Source organism: Babylonia areolata, chromosome 10, assembly GCF_041734735.1.
Source record: "Babylonia areolata isolate BAREFJ2019XMU chromosome 10, ASM4173473v1, whole genome shotgun sequence".
NCBI lineage: Eukaryota > Metazoa > Mollusca > Gastropoda > Neogastropoda > Buccinidae > Babylonia > Babylonia areolata.
The window spans coordinates 13,770,315-13,785,892 of NC_134885.1; the positions used below are offsets into that span (position 1 = coordinate 13,770,315).

Genomic DNA, 15,578 nt, shown 5'->3' on the forward strand with positions numbered 1-15,578 from the left:
ATAATGAAAGGCTGAGCAGCAAAAGAAAAAAAAAGAAAAACAACAACACCCTCCCACGCCCTCAGCAAAACAACAATAAAACCATCCAAACTTGGGACTTTCAGTTTCACCTTCAAGGTGTCAAAGCATGCAGACTGATCTATACTCTCCACATCTGCTTTGAAACAAAATAAAACAAAAACACACACACAAACTTGAAACCAACACTGCACATTTCCCTCTCTCTCACCCTGAACAGGTCAGTGATGTAAGTGGCGATGTTTTCCAGCAGTCGTCGGTTTGGTCGTCGTTTGCCTGCACGTGCCTGGCCGATATAGGCATTGCTGGATGACACCAACTCTCTGATGTGTTCTAGGGCTGTCCGTGTGTCTATAGAATCTGTCATCACACACAGGAAATGCTGATGATCAACACCAACAAACTGAAATATGTCGTTTTACAACATGACAGCAAAGTACTCAGAATCTGGAAACAACAAGATCATGTTTCCTGCACTGCCTACAAAGAAGAAAGAATCTGATTCTGTATTCGATTTGTGTACAATAAAATCTGTTAGCAAAACATTTCACATATACTAGTAATTATTCAAGAACAGTGGGTTTGAAATATCTGGCTTAACAAGTGCTGACAGTCACTTAGAAAACTCATCAGTGTGACATGAGGAGAAATAGTGACATTTCACTGTCAGTTGTAGGCTGTGTTTCCACTGTCATCTCTCAGCTGTAGGGTTGTCTACCTGTCTTTTAAATGCTACAGGTGCGACTAATACAATGAAATGTTTGTTACATAACATACAAAAGATTTGACTGAACCCTTTCTTTAGAGTTGTAAAGATCAGAGATGTGTGTAAGTTTCTGAACCAGACTGAAAAAACTGTTATGGTATGAAAAAGGTGTTTTTTGTTAATATTTTGTGTAATGTATCTCTTGAGTTGCTTAACATAAAAAAAAACAGGTAACACCTTTGACTTTTTAATAACATTAAAAAAAATCATATCTAAAAATGCAAGACTGAAAATAATCTACCAAAACAAACAACCCCCCCCACCCCCCCAAAAAAAACCTGAGGCATCCTTCCAGGTGAATGTACACATTGCAATGATAAAAGAGTAGGTGTGTTAAAATTCTATGTTGAATAAGTCATTGTTTTCGTGTATAAATAATCAAGGGATGCTTTGAAAGTGACATATATACTACACTGATATCAGTGTAAGTGCCAAGTTGTCACCCAATGGTAGTGATTCTTGCAATTAAGTTTTTATCTTTTTCTTCATTCCTTCCGTTTCTTCCTGTTCCTTGACAATTACAGTAGAAATGGGTAAAAATGAATGAAAAAAATAAACAAATAAATAAAAGAGAGAATGATTCTCACCACACAGTGCCTCATGGACATTCTGTCTCTTCTGAAGGTACCTGCCAACAGACATCAACATTGTAACACTTTCTGAAGGTACCTGCCAACAGACATCAACAATGTAACACTTTCTGAAGGTACCTGCCAACAGACATCATGCACTTTCTGAAGGTACCTGCCAACAGACATCAACAATGTAACACTTTCTGAAGGTACCTGCCAACAGACATCAACATTGTAACACTTTCTGAAGGTACCTGCCAACAGACATCAACATTGTAATACTTTCTGAAGGTACCTGCTAACAGACATCAACAATGTAACACTTTCTGAAGGTACCTGCAAACAGACATCAACATTGTAACACTTTCTGAAGGTACCTGCCAACAGACATCAACATTGTAACACTTTCTGAAGGTACCTGCAAACAGACATCAACAATGTAACACTTTCTGAAGGTACCTGCCAACAGACATCAACAATGTAACACTTTCTGAAGGTACCTGCAAACAGACATCAACAATGTAACACTTTCTGAAGGTACCTGCCAACAGACATCAACATTGTAACACTTTCTGAAGGTACCTGCAAACAGACATCAACAATGTAACACTTTCTGAAGGTACCTGCCAACAGACATCAGCACTGTAATACTTTCTGAAGGTACCTGCTAACAGACATCAACAGTGGAATGCTTTCTGAAAGTACCTGCCAACAGACATCAACACTGTAACACTTTCTGAAGGTACCTGCCAACAGACATCAGCAGTGTAATACTTTCTGGAGGTACCTGCCAACAGACATCAACATTGTAACACTTTCTGAAGGTACCTACTAACATACTTTCTAGAGGTACCTGCCAACAGACATCAACATTGTAACACTTTCTGAAGGTACCTACTAACAGACATCAGCAGTGGAATGCTTTCCCCATACACCCAAACAAATGGAAACACGTCAACAATACACTAAACTGGACAATACAAACATGATAACGTTTCTTTTGGCACCAAGCACATGCACTGAAAATATGGTTATATTCCCCCCAACCTGCATTTATAAGATCAGTATTCACAGCCCATATATGTAAGGAAAGTAGAACTCCTAACAGAATTCAGAATGGGCTCAGAAAACTTCACTGGAGGGAATGACTGATTTTTGTTTAAGTTTGTGGTTGGGGTCCCGGGGCCGCTGAACAGAAGTATGCATACAGAAATATACAAAACAAATTAAAACAAAAGGATCAAGATGCCAATAAAGGAATGTGTATAATGCAGAAATACTGCCACCCACGGAACTTCACTGAACAAGCTATCACATCTGATGATGTAGCATGGGAAGCAATCAAGGTGGAGGACAGGCTGTGGACTGGAGAAGAACGGCCACAGCGGAGCAGTGGTTTACAAGAAGAAAACTGGAACGGCACTATCAAAACGGTGACTGCTCAGGACATGGAAGGGAAGTGAAGGGGACATGGCTGGGCTGTGTGCTGATTGTGACGGACTGCCCTTCACCTCACTGCCCACAACACTACAAGGGACAGACGTCACAGGGAAAGAAAACTGTGGATGACCCTAGGAAACACAGTGTAGGACAGTGAAAAGAGGGGGAGAGAGAGGGAGAGAGAGAGAAAGAGAGAGAGAGAGAGGGGGGGAGGGAGGGAGAAAGATAAGAGAGGGGGAAACAGAAAGAGAGAGGGAAAAGAGAGAGAGAGAGAGGTGAAGAGCCAAGGCCTTATTTTTACTATCATTATCATCATCATTATTATCATGGTTATTATTATCATCATCATCATTATTATATCACTAACATGGAAAGCTGTTGAAAGAAACAGACACTAATGACTGAGGTGGGCGTGGCCTTACTTGTTGTTGAGGGACACCTCCTCAGCAGTCCACTTCTCCCAGGCCTCCAGACCTGACGCCGGGGATGTCCTCAGGATGCCCGCCACTGACAGGAAGAACTCCTGAACACAGACAACACCATCAATGTTCCCACAATGGACAATGGATCCTACATGACACTGTCAAACACATGAAAGCCAACTCCTTGATAAGAGTGAACTTCAAGTCAGCTGACATTTACAAAGAAGAAAAAACCATCTGTGAATGAAAACGAAAACAGTTCTGTTACGTTAATCAAGACTGTTGAAAGTGTCCCTGTAAATTACTTCCCTTTCCTATGAGATCTTGTTCTTCTCCAGCCTGATCTCCGCTGTCAAATTGTACACATGGGTTAAAAAAACCTGTAAACGACTTTCCCTTACAGTGAAATGCTTTTTGCACTCCAGACTATTCAAAACTGAATTTTTCCCTGCAATGTATGATGAAGTAATTTATAAGCGTAATGTTTTAATTTCCTTTTGTTCTAACTGCAGCAGAGGTACCAAAGACAATGTCCTTATTCTAAGCTGGACAATATAGACCTACTGTTGTTATCTCAGCAGTGAAAATGTTTGTCCAGATAAATTCAACCCTGCAATAGATATCCCTGCAATGTTTGAGGTGTTGTTATTTGTTAGTTTGCTTGCTCGCAACTATGCTTTAGCAGAGGCTAGGCAGGGTGTAGAGTTCAGGAGTTTCATTCAGTCAGTACCAACGGCCACCATATTGCTGACCCAAAGATACCTGGGGAACTTACTCCCCCAACTTCTAGGCTATGGGTAATCCAGGGTTTTCTCCCTTTAACCAAAACCTCAGCTCTGAGCCACGAGCACTATGTTCCCCTTACCATGGTTTGCTTTTTGTCCCCCAGTCATAATCTCCAGACATATACGCTCCCTTACCATGAGGTGCTTTTCATACTCCAGTGCTATCTCCATGGTCCTCTCCCCATAGTCCAGAGTGTCCTTCCAGGAATGCAGCAGGAAGAGCAGACGGATCTGACGTGCCGTGTAGCGAGTCAGGGCATCCTTGATGGTGACAAAGTTCTTCAGAGACTTGGACATCTTGCAGCCCTCGATCTTCAGGTGGCCCGTGTGTAGGAAGTAACGCACCCAGTGGTCGTTTTCATAATGGGCCTGCACAGATACCACAATAATCAGAACCATGGTGGTCGTTTTCATAATGGGCCTGCACAGATACCACAATAATCAGAACCATGGTGGTCGTTTTCATAATGGGCCTGCACAGATACCACAATAATCAGAACCATGGTGGTCGTTTTCATAATGGGCCTGCACAGATACCACAATAATCAGAACCATGGTGGTCGTTTTCATAATGGGCCTGCACAGATACCACAATAATCAGAACCATGGTGGTCGTTTTCATAATGGGCCTGCACAGATACCACAATAATCAGAACCATGGTGGTCGTTTTCATAATGGGCCTGCACAGATACCACAATAATCAGAACCATGGTGATTGTTTTCATAATGGGCCTGCACAGATACCGCAATAATCAGAACCATGGTGGTCGTTTTCATAACTGGCCTACACAGATACCGCAATAATCAGAACCATGGTGACTGTTTTCATAATGGGCCTGCACAGATACCACAATAATCAGAACCATGGTGGTCGTTTTCATTATGGGCCTGTACAGATACCACAATAATCAGAACCATGGTGGTCGTTTTCATAATGGGCCTGCACAGATACCACAATAATCAGAACCATGGTGATTGTTTTCATAATGGGCCTGCACAGATACCACAATAATCAGAACCATGGTGACTGTTTTCATAATGGGCCTGCACAGATACCACAATAATCAGAACCATGGTGATCATTTTTGGGATGGGCCTGCACAGATACTGCAATAATCATACTGTAATTTTTACAGTGATTCAGCATTTTGTAATAATGTTGAATACTTATGTAGTAAATTTTTTTTTCACTTTGTACATTGTTTTTTATTTTCTACCTCATTGTTATTTTTGTTGCTGGAATTGTTTGGATATCATCACTCTTTATTATTTTTTTCTCAAGGCCTGACTAAGCGCGTTTGGTTACGCTGCTGGTCAGGCATCTGCTTGGCAGATGTGGTGTGGTGTATATGGATTTGTCCAAACGCAGTGACGCCTCCTTGAGCTACTGATGCTGATACTGATATCAAGAAACAATCAATGAAGCTGATGAAAAAAAAACAAGAACAAATCCCCCTATCCCCCAACGAACTTGATTTGAAAGAATTGCTTCCCTTGCACCAACTGGTCACAGGGTGGCAAAGAACCACAAGACTAAGGCCAAGGTTTCTCAGTCCTGCCGAAACAGAAATCAGAGAAACAGTAGCAATCCCTGCAAACTTGTCCACAACAGCTCTTACAAGCCGGTAACATCAGCCTGGGGGGTGTCTGTTGCCAGCAAACACAGGGAGTGAAAGGGACAAGCTGAACTGTCATTTCTGTCTAATGTGGCAATACACAGAACGTCCACTCCACAAGCACTGTGTGGTCCCCTCAAATGTCAGTAAAGGTTGGTGATGACCAGTGGATATTATAGGAAGAAGATACTCTGATTATAATGGTAAAAAAAGAGTGTTTGCGACATGTATTAACAATATATCCAATAAGCTGCATCAACTAAAATTCTGAAATGTCCAAGTCAAACACAAACAGGGAAAAACTAGCTTTGTTGACACCAGCAGTTCAAAGGTAACAACAACAAAAATACAAGAAAATCTTACATATCCAAATAATAAAGAATCATTCAAAAAGTAGTTTTTCCCCTGATATGTTCTGAACGATTCTTTCTGGTTTTCCCTGTTGAATAAACTTTATGTTCTGAATGATTCTTTCTTGTTTTCCCTGTTGAATAAACTTTATGTTCTGAACGATTCTTTCTTGTTCCCCTGTTGAATAAACTTTATGTTCTGAATGATTCTTTCTTGTTTCCCCTGATGAATAAACTTTATGTTCTGAACGATTCTTTCTTGTTTTCCCTGCTGAATAAACTTATGTTCTGAATGATTCTTTCTTGTTTTCCCTGTTGAATAAACTTTATGTTCTAAATGATTCTTTCTTGTTTTCCCTGTTGAATAAACTTTATGTTCTGAACGATTCTTTCTTGTTCCCCTGCTGAATAAACTTTATGTTCTGAACGATTCTTTCTTGTTTTCCCTGTTGAATAAACTTTATGTTCTGAACGATTCTTTCTGGTTTTCCCTGCTGAATAAACTTTATGTTCTGAATGATTCTTTCTTGTTTCCCTGTTGAATAAACTTTATGTTCTGAATGATTCTTTCTTGTTTCCCCTGATGAATAAACTTTATGTTCTAAATGATTCTTTCTTGTTTCCCCTGATGAATAAACTTTATGTTCTGAATGATTCTTTCTTGTTTCCCCTGTTGAATAAACTTTGTTCTGAACAATTCTTTCTTGTTTCCCCTGTTGAATAAACTTTGTTCTGAACAATTCTTTCTTGTTTCCCCTGTTGAATAAACTTTGTTCTGAACAATTCTTTCTTGTTTCCCGTGATGAATAAACTTTGTTCTGAACAATTCTTTCTTGTTTCCCCTGTTGAATAAACTTTGTTCTGAACAATTCTTTCTTGTTTCCCCTGTTGAATAAACTTTGTTCTGAACAATTCTTTCTTGTTTCCCCTGTTGAATAAACTTTGTTCTGAATGATTCTTTCTTGTTTCCCCTGTTGAATAAACTTTGTTCTGAACAATTCTTTCTTGTTTCCCCTGTTGAATAAACTTTGTTCTGAATGATTCTTTCTTGTTTCCCCTGTTGAATAAACTTTGTTCTGAATGATTCTTTCTTGTTTCCCCTGTTGAATAAACTTTGTTCTGAACAATTCTTTCTTGTTTCCCCTGTTGAATAAACTTTGTTCTGAACAATTCTTTCTTGTTTCCCCTGTTGAATAAACTTTGTTCTGAACAATTCTTTCTTGTTTCCCCTGTTGAATAAACTTTGTTCTGAATGATTCTTTCTTGTTTCCCCTGTTGAATAAACTTTGTTCTGAACAATTCTTTCTTGTTTCCCCTGTTGAATAAACTTTGTTCTGAACAATTCTTTCTTGTTTCCCCTGTTGAATAAACTTTGTTCTGAACAATTCTTTCTTGTTTCCCCTGTTGAATAAACTTTTTGTTCCCTGTGAATAACTTTGTTCTGAACATTCTTTCTTGTTTCCCCTGTTGAATAAACTTTGTTCTGAATGATTCTTTCTTGTTTCCCCTGTTGAATAAACTTTGTTCTGAACAATTCTTTCTTGTTTCCCCTGTTGAATAAACTTTGTTCTGAACAATTCTTTCTTGTTTCCCGTGATGAATAAACTTTGTTCTGAACAATTCTTTCTTGTTTCCCCTGTTGAATAAACTTTATGTTCTGAATGATTCTTTCTTGTTCCCCTGTTGAATAAACTTTATGTTCTGAATGATTCTTTCTTGTTTCCCTGTTGAATAAACTTTATGTTCTGAATGATTCTTTCTTGTTCCCCTGTTGAATAAACTTTATGTTCTGAATGATTCTTTCTTGTTTCCCTGTTGAATAAACTTTATGTTCTGAATGATTCTTTCTTGTTTCCCTGTTGAATAAACTTTGTTCTGAATGATTCTTTGTTTCCCCTGTTGAATAAACTTTGTTCTGAACAATTCTTTCTTGTTTCCCCTGATGAATTAACTTTCTGTTCTGAATGATTCTTTCTTGTTTCCCTGTTGAATAAACTTTGTTCTGAATGATTCTTTGTTTCCCCTGATGAATAAACTTTGTTCTGAACAATTCTTTCTTGTTTCCAATTCTTTCTTGTTTGGAGATGTCGTTTCCAGGAATGTTGCAACCACTGTGTCTGGGATCAGATCAAAAACGACAAAAGAAATACAACTGACAAAAAAACAAGTAATACACACCTCAGCTTGTGCCAGTTCATTGTCATGATGCGGAAATTTCAGATCAAAACCGCCGGAATGGATGTCCATCGACTCTCCCAGAATACAGCTGGCCATGGCTGAGCACTCAATGTGCCACCCAGGACGACCCTGTAACATGATGTGTCTGGTGAGTACTCTGAACACGTGTCATGGATGCCTGAGCCTGAGTATGGTAATTGTTGATGTCATTGTTATGAACTATATCAAAATTATCTGACCCTGACTATGGTCAGTGTTAATGTCACTGCCATAACTTGGATCAAAATTATCTGACCCTGAGTATGGTCAGTGTTAATGTCACTGCCATAACCTGGATCACAATTATCTGACCCTGAGTATGGTCATTGTTAAGGTCACTGCCATAACTTGTATCACAATTATCTGATGCACAGTATGGTCACTTTTAATGTCATTGCCATAACTTGTATCAAAATTGTCTGACCCTGACTATGGTAATTGTTCATGTCATTTACCATCACTTTTATCAAAATTCATCAACCGAAGTCTTCCTATATTTTTCACCCTCAATGTTCATGGTGTAAAGACAAGTTTTCATTCAAAACTGGATGAACTTGAAATATGAATTGTGACGTATGGATATTGCTTGCCATTTGTGTGCTGCCAAAAAAAACAACCCAAAACGCCTGTCGGGGTTTCATGTTTTTTTCTCCTCACCATCTTGTTGCCATTTGTTTTTGTTTGTCTGCATGTTCTTCAACCAACATCACAGGACAAACTTCCTAAGCAATGCTTAACAGACACAACCTTTCCATTCAACGTGCACAACACATGACTCGAAAACACACTTAGTCCTTGGTTCACACATTTTCATCCTGCCCTGAAATCACTCAGAGAGGAAACACAAAACTGAAGATTACTACTGTTACCATGCCAGTTACTTAGCTACTCTCAGTTTTACAGATGTTTATTCTGGGTAAATGTGCAGCTGATGAGGCAGCAGCAACAACAACAATACAAAAAGAAAGACCAGGTGTGTACTTTACCTTTCCCCATGGTGAATCCCAGGACGGTTCGCCGGGCTTGGAGGCTTTCCACAGGGCAAAGTCGTTGACGCTACGCTTCTCGCCCGGCCCGGACAGGCTGAGTTCTCCTGGACACCCACACACTGGTTAGTCACACTTGGTCAGTGGAGATCAGAATGTTCTATGGTTGTTTAAGCTCTGGTGTGTGTGTGTGTGTGTGTGTGTGTGTGCACACGAGTGTGAAAAACACAAGTGGATATGCATTCATGCCCGTACAGTAGATGTGCTTATCTATTTCTACAGGCAGCATATGTGTGTCAATGCTCTACTGCCTGAAATGAACATAAGAAAACTTAAAATTAAAAATGTTTGGATGTTTCAGAATCATCGCTCTCAGCACGTGTTCCACTTCCCCTTCTGAATCCACAAATCATATTCATCACTGCAATCTCTGAAGAAACAATGCTGGGAAAAAAATAAACAACATACAACAATATGTCTTCATTACTGAAACATAATAGTTTTCTAAATCAGCAAACCATATTAATCAATGATGATAAATACCATGACTATACTAATTTGCACTTACAAGGATTAAACAATATCAAAATTACAATGATAATCATAGTGTAATAACATTTCCACTTGTGATGGTCATTATGTTCATGGTGTTATATCACCATTAACAATATATTTCTTTTAGGGATAATGATTATGATAATGGTACCACATCACCATGGTTATAATATGATCCTTATGACCAATACTACATGACCTAACCTTCTCCTTCCGACAACGCCTTTTTGTCTCCGTACGCTTCAGGCACCAGCTTGGCATAGTGGTGACTCTCCTTGTTGTCAAAGGCCACGGTGTCAAAGTACACAGACCCCTGGCTCTCATACCTGCAAAGCATCACAACACAATGTAATATAAACATACAGAATAGAATACAATAGAACAGGTCTTTACTACAAAGTGTACTGGGGTCACATGGAATACTGGGGGTGATAATACATAAAAAGTACCAAACATAATCGAAAATCATATACAAACGCAGATACAGTAAAATCTTGGATGCATACATGTGCATATCAATATAAGAACTTGCGCATGTACACTCACATGCACACTCACACACACGTACCTTAGAACATAAGCCGCACATTACACATTTCATGTGGACAGGGCTGATGACTAGATCTTCATGTAAATGGTTGTTGATTGCACAAATGAATGAATCAATGAATAGACTGACTGACTGACTAAATAACAAACCAACCAACCAATTAAACAGCTTATTAACTGACTACATAAACAAGCCAACCAACTAACCATCTGAACAAGCAAGCTACCTACTAACTTTTTTTTGACTGACTAAACAACTGACCAACTGACTGACTGATAAAGCAAGGCCTCAGTATCAAAGAATTTGGACAACCGGATTCTTTATCCACATGGAGGGAAAGAAAAGTACAGATGTTTCAGTGTCATACAGCATTGCCAGTGCATATCCTTATAAACATAACGCAGGAAGAGTCAAGCAAATCAGTGAAACAAACATAAAACGAAGAAACACAGAAAGAAAAACAAGATACTGGCAAAGTCTAGAGATCTTAACTACCATATATTGAATAAGACATAAAACAACAATAACAACAACATGTTGTCACTCATAGCCTAGCCTATCAGTTCTTGAAACCAGTGGAAGTTGTTTGTGTTACTGTTGTGTGTGTGTGTGTGTGTGTGTGTGTGTGTGTGTGTGTGTGTGTGTGTGTGTGTGTGTGTGTGTTTCTCTGTGTGTGTGTGAGTGTGTATGTCTGCATACATATGTGTGTGCTGCCTGTGTTTGTGCACCGGGTTTTGACATGTAAAGAACTCTTAAGCAAACCAGCTCACTTATATTACACATGACACTCATACATGAATAAATGGCAACACACAAGACACACACATACACACACATTCACATACTCAAACCATACACACACACCATACACACACGAGACAAAACCCATCCTTTGCAGTAGAAACTTCTAAAGAAAAAACAATTCTACGCAAAGGATACATCCCCACATCTACTTCCCTTGCACCCTGACAGAGACTCAAACCACACACACACACACGAGCACACACACACACCACACACAAAACACACGCCCCCTCTCCAAGCAGACACTACAGGCAATCACAGCCAAGAAAGGGGAGAGGAAGACAGGGAGACACTCCCATTGAAGTGAAGAGGGCAGGGGGATGGGGGAGGGGGGCAGGAGACAATTAAACTGATCGAAAAGGGAAATGAAAATGGGGAACAGTGATTAAAGGGGTGAGACAGGTTGAGGGAAAAAGAGTGAGCAAGCGAGAGAGAGAGAGAGAGAGAGAGAGAGAGAGAGACACACACACACACACACAGACAGACAGACCTTCAGACAGAGAACAGACAAAGACGCTGACAGACAGTGTGGGATGCAGTGAAATATTCTAAAAAAGGAGAATTCTTTGCATGCCCCCCGACCATCAAATAATTATTTTTTAAAAATCCCAACTAAAAACAAACATGCAAACAAAAGAAATGGCAATAAAATGAAGAAAGTCAAATAGAATCATGACAACACAATCTCCTCAACTTCATCGTGTGTGGCAAGCCTGCCCAGTTTTGAGGGGAGGAGGGTGAGGGGGGTGTGGATGGTTGTGTGTACATGCACACACACAGGGAGAGGAGTGAGGGGGGAAGGGCTACCTTCACACACATGCACACACACACACACACAGATGGAGAAAAGGGGATTACTTCCACCCCCCACCCCCACCCCACGAGAAAAAGAGACAAAAAGAGTGAAGAAAATGAAAATAAACCAACCCAAAAAACGTTACTGTGTCCCCCCAGTGAATGTAGGGAAGGGGAGGCGGGGTCTGGAGAGGCGGGCTGGGTGTGTATGGCAAAGTCAAACAATATTTCCGCTCCATTTCATTTCCCCCTCCCATTGGTTCAAGAGCCATTCACCGCCTGTCGTGGCCCAAACATCGCCCACAATTTCCCCTTTTAGGAGGAAATCGTCTTTTAGGATTTGTGGAATGTGATGTCTTGACTCGAGTGGAGGGGGGAGGAGACTTGACTCTCTTTGGCTGTTTAAGTGGGTGGGGGTTTGATGGGGGTGGAGGGAAGGAGAGAGGGTGGGAGAATGTGTGTGTGTGTGTGTGTGTGTGTGTGTCTGTATGTGTATGCATGTGTGTGTGTCTGCGTGTGAGTATATGTGCGTGATAATAAGTATGTTTGTATGTGTGCATATGTGAGAGAGAGTGTGAGTGAGAGAGAGAGACAGAGACAGAGAGGCAGTGACACACAGATACAGCGAGGTCCTTGGGTTCAGACAAGGGAGACAGTGCCCACAGAGTCAAGTGCCATCCACTTCATTGATACATCTCTGACAGTGCCGCTCCAATTTCCTGACCAACACTGCAGGTGTCTGTATCCCTCAGGCCTGGCCTGACGCTGGACACACTATCAAGAGTAACACAGAGCACAGCCCTCTCAACACTGTCTCTAACTTCAGTGGATCTCCATGGCACATTACCCTCACCCAACATCTCAGAATAAAGGAACAAATGATGTCCTTTGATTCTGTGGCACTTTATAGTTCATGCCCTTCAACTTCCCCCAACACCCCTTGAAAACGGAGTACAACTGCCTGTATGGTGGGGTAAAAATGGTCATACATATAAAAGCCCACTTATGTATATAAGTGAATGTCTGAGTCGCAGTTAATGAATGAAGAAGTAGAATGCCCTTTTCACATTAGTTTGAAATTATTCTATTCTATTTTATATTCCTCTTTCTTCTTGATCCCTAAGAAAGCTCATGTCACAATCTTTTAGTGCTGGCAGACTGACCGGGACTGTAACTGGAAAAGGACTGACATCACTGATGGCAGCCCCCTGTCTGCAGGTAAACCTAAGTCTAGATCTGCGCCACACAATGCTCATCATCAAGGAATGAATGGTGAATCAGAGCAGGCACTGCTGAGCACCACCAACAAAGGATTCAGCAGGAGTGCAGGGTCTTGTCTGCTGCATGGTCTCTAAGAAGCCACACAGGACAGTTTCCTGATATACATACATATATATATATTTATACAGATGGCATGAGAGTAATGCCATTGAGGGCACTACAGACAATGGGGGAAAAAATTCAGTTTTTAACAATAACATATTGTCCACAAAGGCAAATTTAAAGACTTTGATTTTTCACAAGGGACATCATTTCTCTGCTGTTGAAAAGCTGCTTCATGTATATTATAACAGACACTTTCTCTGTGCTTGGCAACCTGGGATTGTCAGCGAGACAATGAAGTATTCATGCAAGACAATAAAGTATTCGTCTGAGACAGTAAAGTATTCTCAAGTCTTGAAGTCTGATGTGTTCCAGGAGGACAAAGTGGTCGTCACTTGCTGTGGATGCAGTCAATGTACACGTCCTCTGCGGAAGGCCTGGGAGAAGGCTGGTCACTGCTGTATGGCCTGATCTGCAGTTTGTCTGGCCATCGTTTGCTGCACTTCAGTTGTCATCCCAATCAAGCCATTTTCTTTGACAACATTTTTTCTTTTCTTTTTTTGTTTTGTTCTTTGCTCTTGTTTCTTATTAGAAACTAGAGCTGACTGCAAAGACTTTGAGCTTAATTCATGGTTGGTATGAATAACAGGAGATTAAAAATTATTTACTTTTATTTGGGGAAGTTATTGTGGGGAAGCCGTTTGCCATTTGTGTGTGGCAGGGTGCTTGCCAGTGTCCATGCATTCGTGTGTGAGTGCATGTTGCAGGGATGTGTCTTCTAAAATAGCGTCGTGGGTGGGTGGGTGGTTGTTCAACAGAGGTGCTGTGCGCAAGTGTGTTCTGCCACTTGTGTATGTGTGTGTGTGTGTGTGTGTGTGTGTGTGTGTGTGTGAGTGTGTGTGTGTGTGGTGTGCGTGTGGTGTGTGTGTGTGTGGAGTGGGAGATATGAAGGCGTGAGGTAGATATGGGGAGGAAATGAAATATAAAGTGTTTGAGCAGTATTTTTGGAAAAAACACACAACATAAATGTCCATTATTATCATTGTTGTTGTTACCATTATCTAGTATTTGACAATCCGGAAAAATCATAATACTTAGTGTCAGATAACTGAAGAGAAAAAGTCTAGCACAGAGGATAGAATAACTAGTTATATAGGAAATAATATAATTTTTTGTTGAAAGGATGTACGAAAAATGTCCAACACACATACATACACACAAAACAAAAATCCCTGCAATTAAAACAACTACAAAAAGTAATAAAAATAAACTAACATGACTGTCTTCGCGGGGAATTATCAATTACAACAGACCCCTAACCCCCTTCCCCAGCCAAAAAACAACAAAAAACAACCAGACACAAAAGACACGAAATAAGGGATAATTATCAGAATGCACTATTTTTTTTTCTATTACGCACTCATTCAAAAAGAAACCATCATTATTTATTTATAATCCAGAGCAAAGAGAAACTATCAAGTGATTAAACCAGTGTCATAAACAATTTGTTACTGTTTCCTAGCATGTGCACCAGCCAGCGAGCAGTGCATATGTTTGTGCAGAAGAAAGGCCTAGGGCATGTGCAGGTATGTCTGTGTGCTTGTATTTTGTGTTTTTACATGCTTGCAAGGAAATTTTTCTTATCTTACCAGGACATGATTAATCTGAAGTCTGATGTAGACTTAAAAGAGAATGACCAAACAATAAGAATGCACAATTTGTTTTTGGTGGCCCCTGTTTTTGGTTGCTTTGTTTAAGTTCTTTTTCCTCCTAAAAAAACAGCTTTGTGATATATTTATCTGTATTGAGAAATATAACCTGTGTATGAGACAACCCCCCCCCACGCTCCCTTCCCCCCAAAAAAAGAATGCATAAAGTTATCATTATTACTATAATCTATATACTGATTCAAATATTTAAAAGAGTATCCTAAATAAAGTCCTTCATAAATTGAAGATGAGAGAAACTACTGAATAAAGAAACTCCCCACACATATAAATTTGGTAATCAACAATTTCAATTTACACAAGAAATTTTCAACCTTTTTTCTCCCCAGATTAAATGTCTCAGAGCAGATAAAAAAAAAAACCCCACTTCATATGGCAGTGAAATAACTTTCTTGAAAATACTTTCTTTTTAGCCAGAATGATTTTTACCTTTAATAAATGTGGTGGTAACAACATTACAAAGTAAATGAAAACCAACAGCGGAGCAGTTAATCTTATGGGGTTCAACATATTAAAGAAAGGTATCTGTTTGATACAATACCTGTCTGAGCTGCTGACCTTTATTCTGTAGAAACTTATCTATTCATCGTTATATTTTGGAATCCATTCACCTCATCTGACTGGAAAAAAACAAACAAAAACCACCAAAGA

General features: G+C 39.9%; 1 protein-coding gene across 2 annotated transcripts in view; it reads right to left on the reverse strand.

Annotated features, from left to right (window-relative positions):
* The window catches only part of LOC143286806 (cysteine--tRNA ligase, cytoplasmic-like), a 401,107-nt gene that overhangs the window by 13,062 nt on the left and 372,467 nt on the right, over positions 1-15,578 (reverse strand). For both annotated transcript variants that reach the window (XM_076594603.1, XM_076594604.1), the window contains exons 9-15: positions 9,933-10,054; positions 9,174-9,280; positions 8,149-8,277; positions 4,139-4,372; positions 3,219-3,319; positions 1,372-1,412; positions 230-378 (exon numbers count right to left, since the gene is read on the reverse strand). In XM_076594603.1, coding sequence (XP_076450718.1) covers positions 230-378; positions 1,372-1,412; positions 3,219-3,319; positions 4,139-4,372; positions 8,149-8,277; positions 9,174-9,280; positions 9,933-10,054 — 883 coding nt within the window. The remainder of the gene's footprint in view (positions 1-229; positions 379-1,371; positions 1,413-3,218; positions 3,320-4,138; positions 4,373-8,148; positions 8,278-9,173; positions 9,281-9,932; positions 10,055-15,578) is intronic.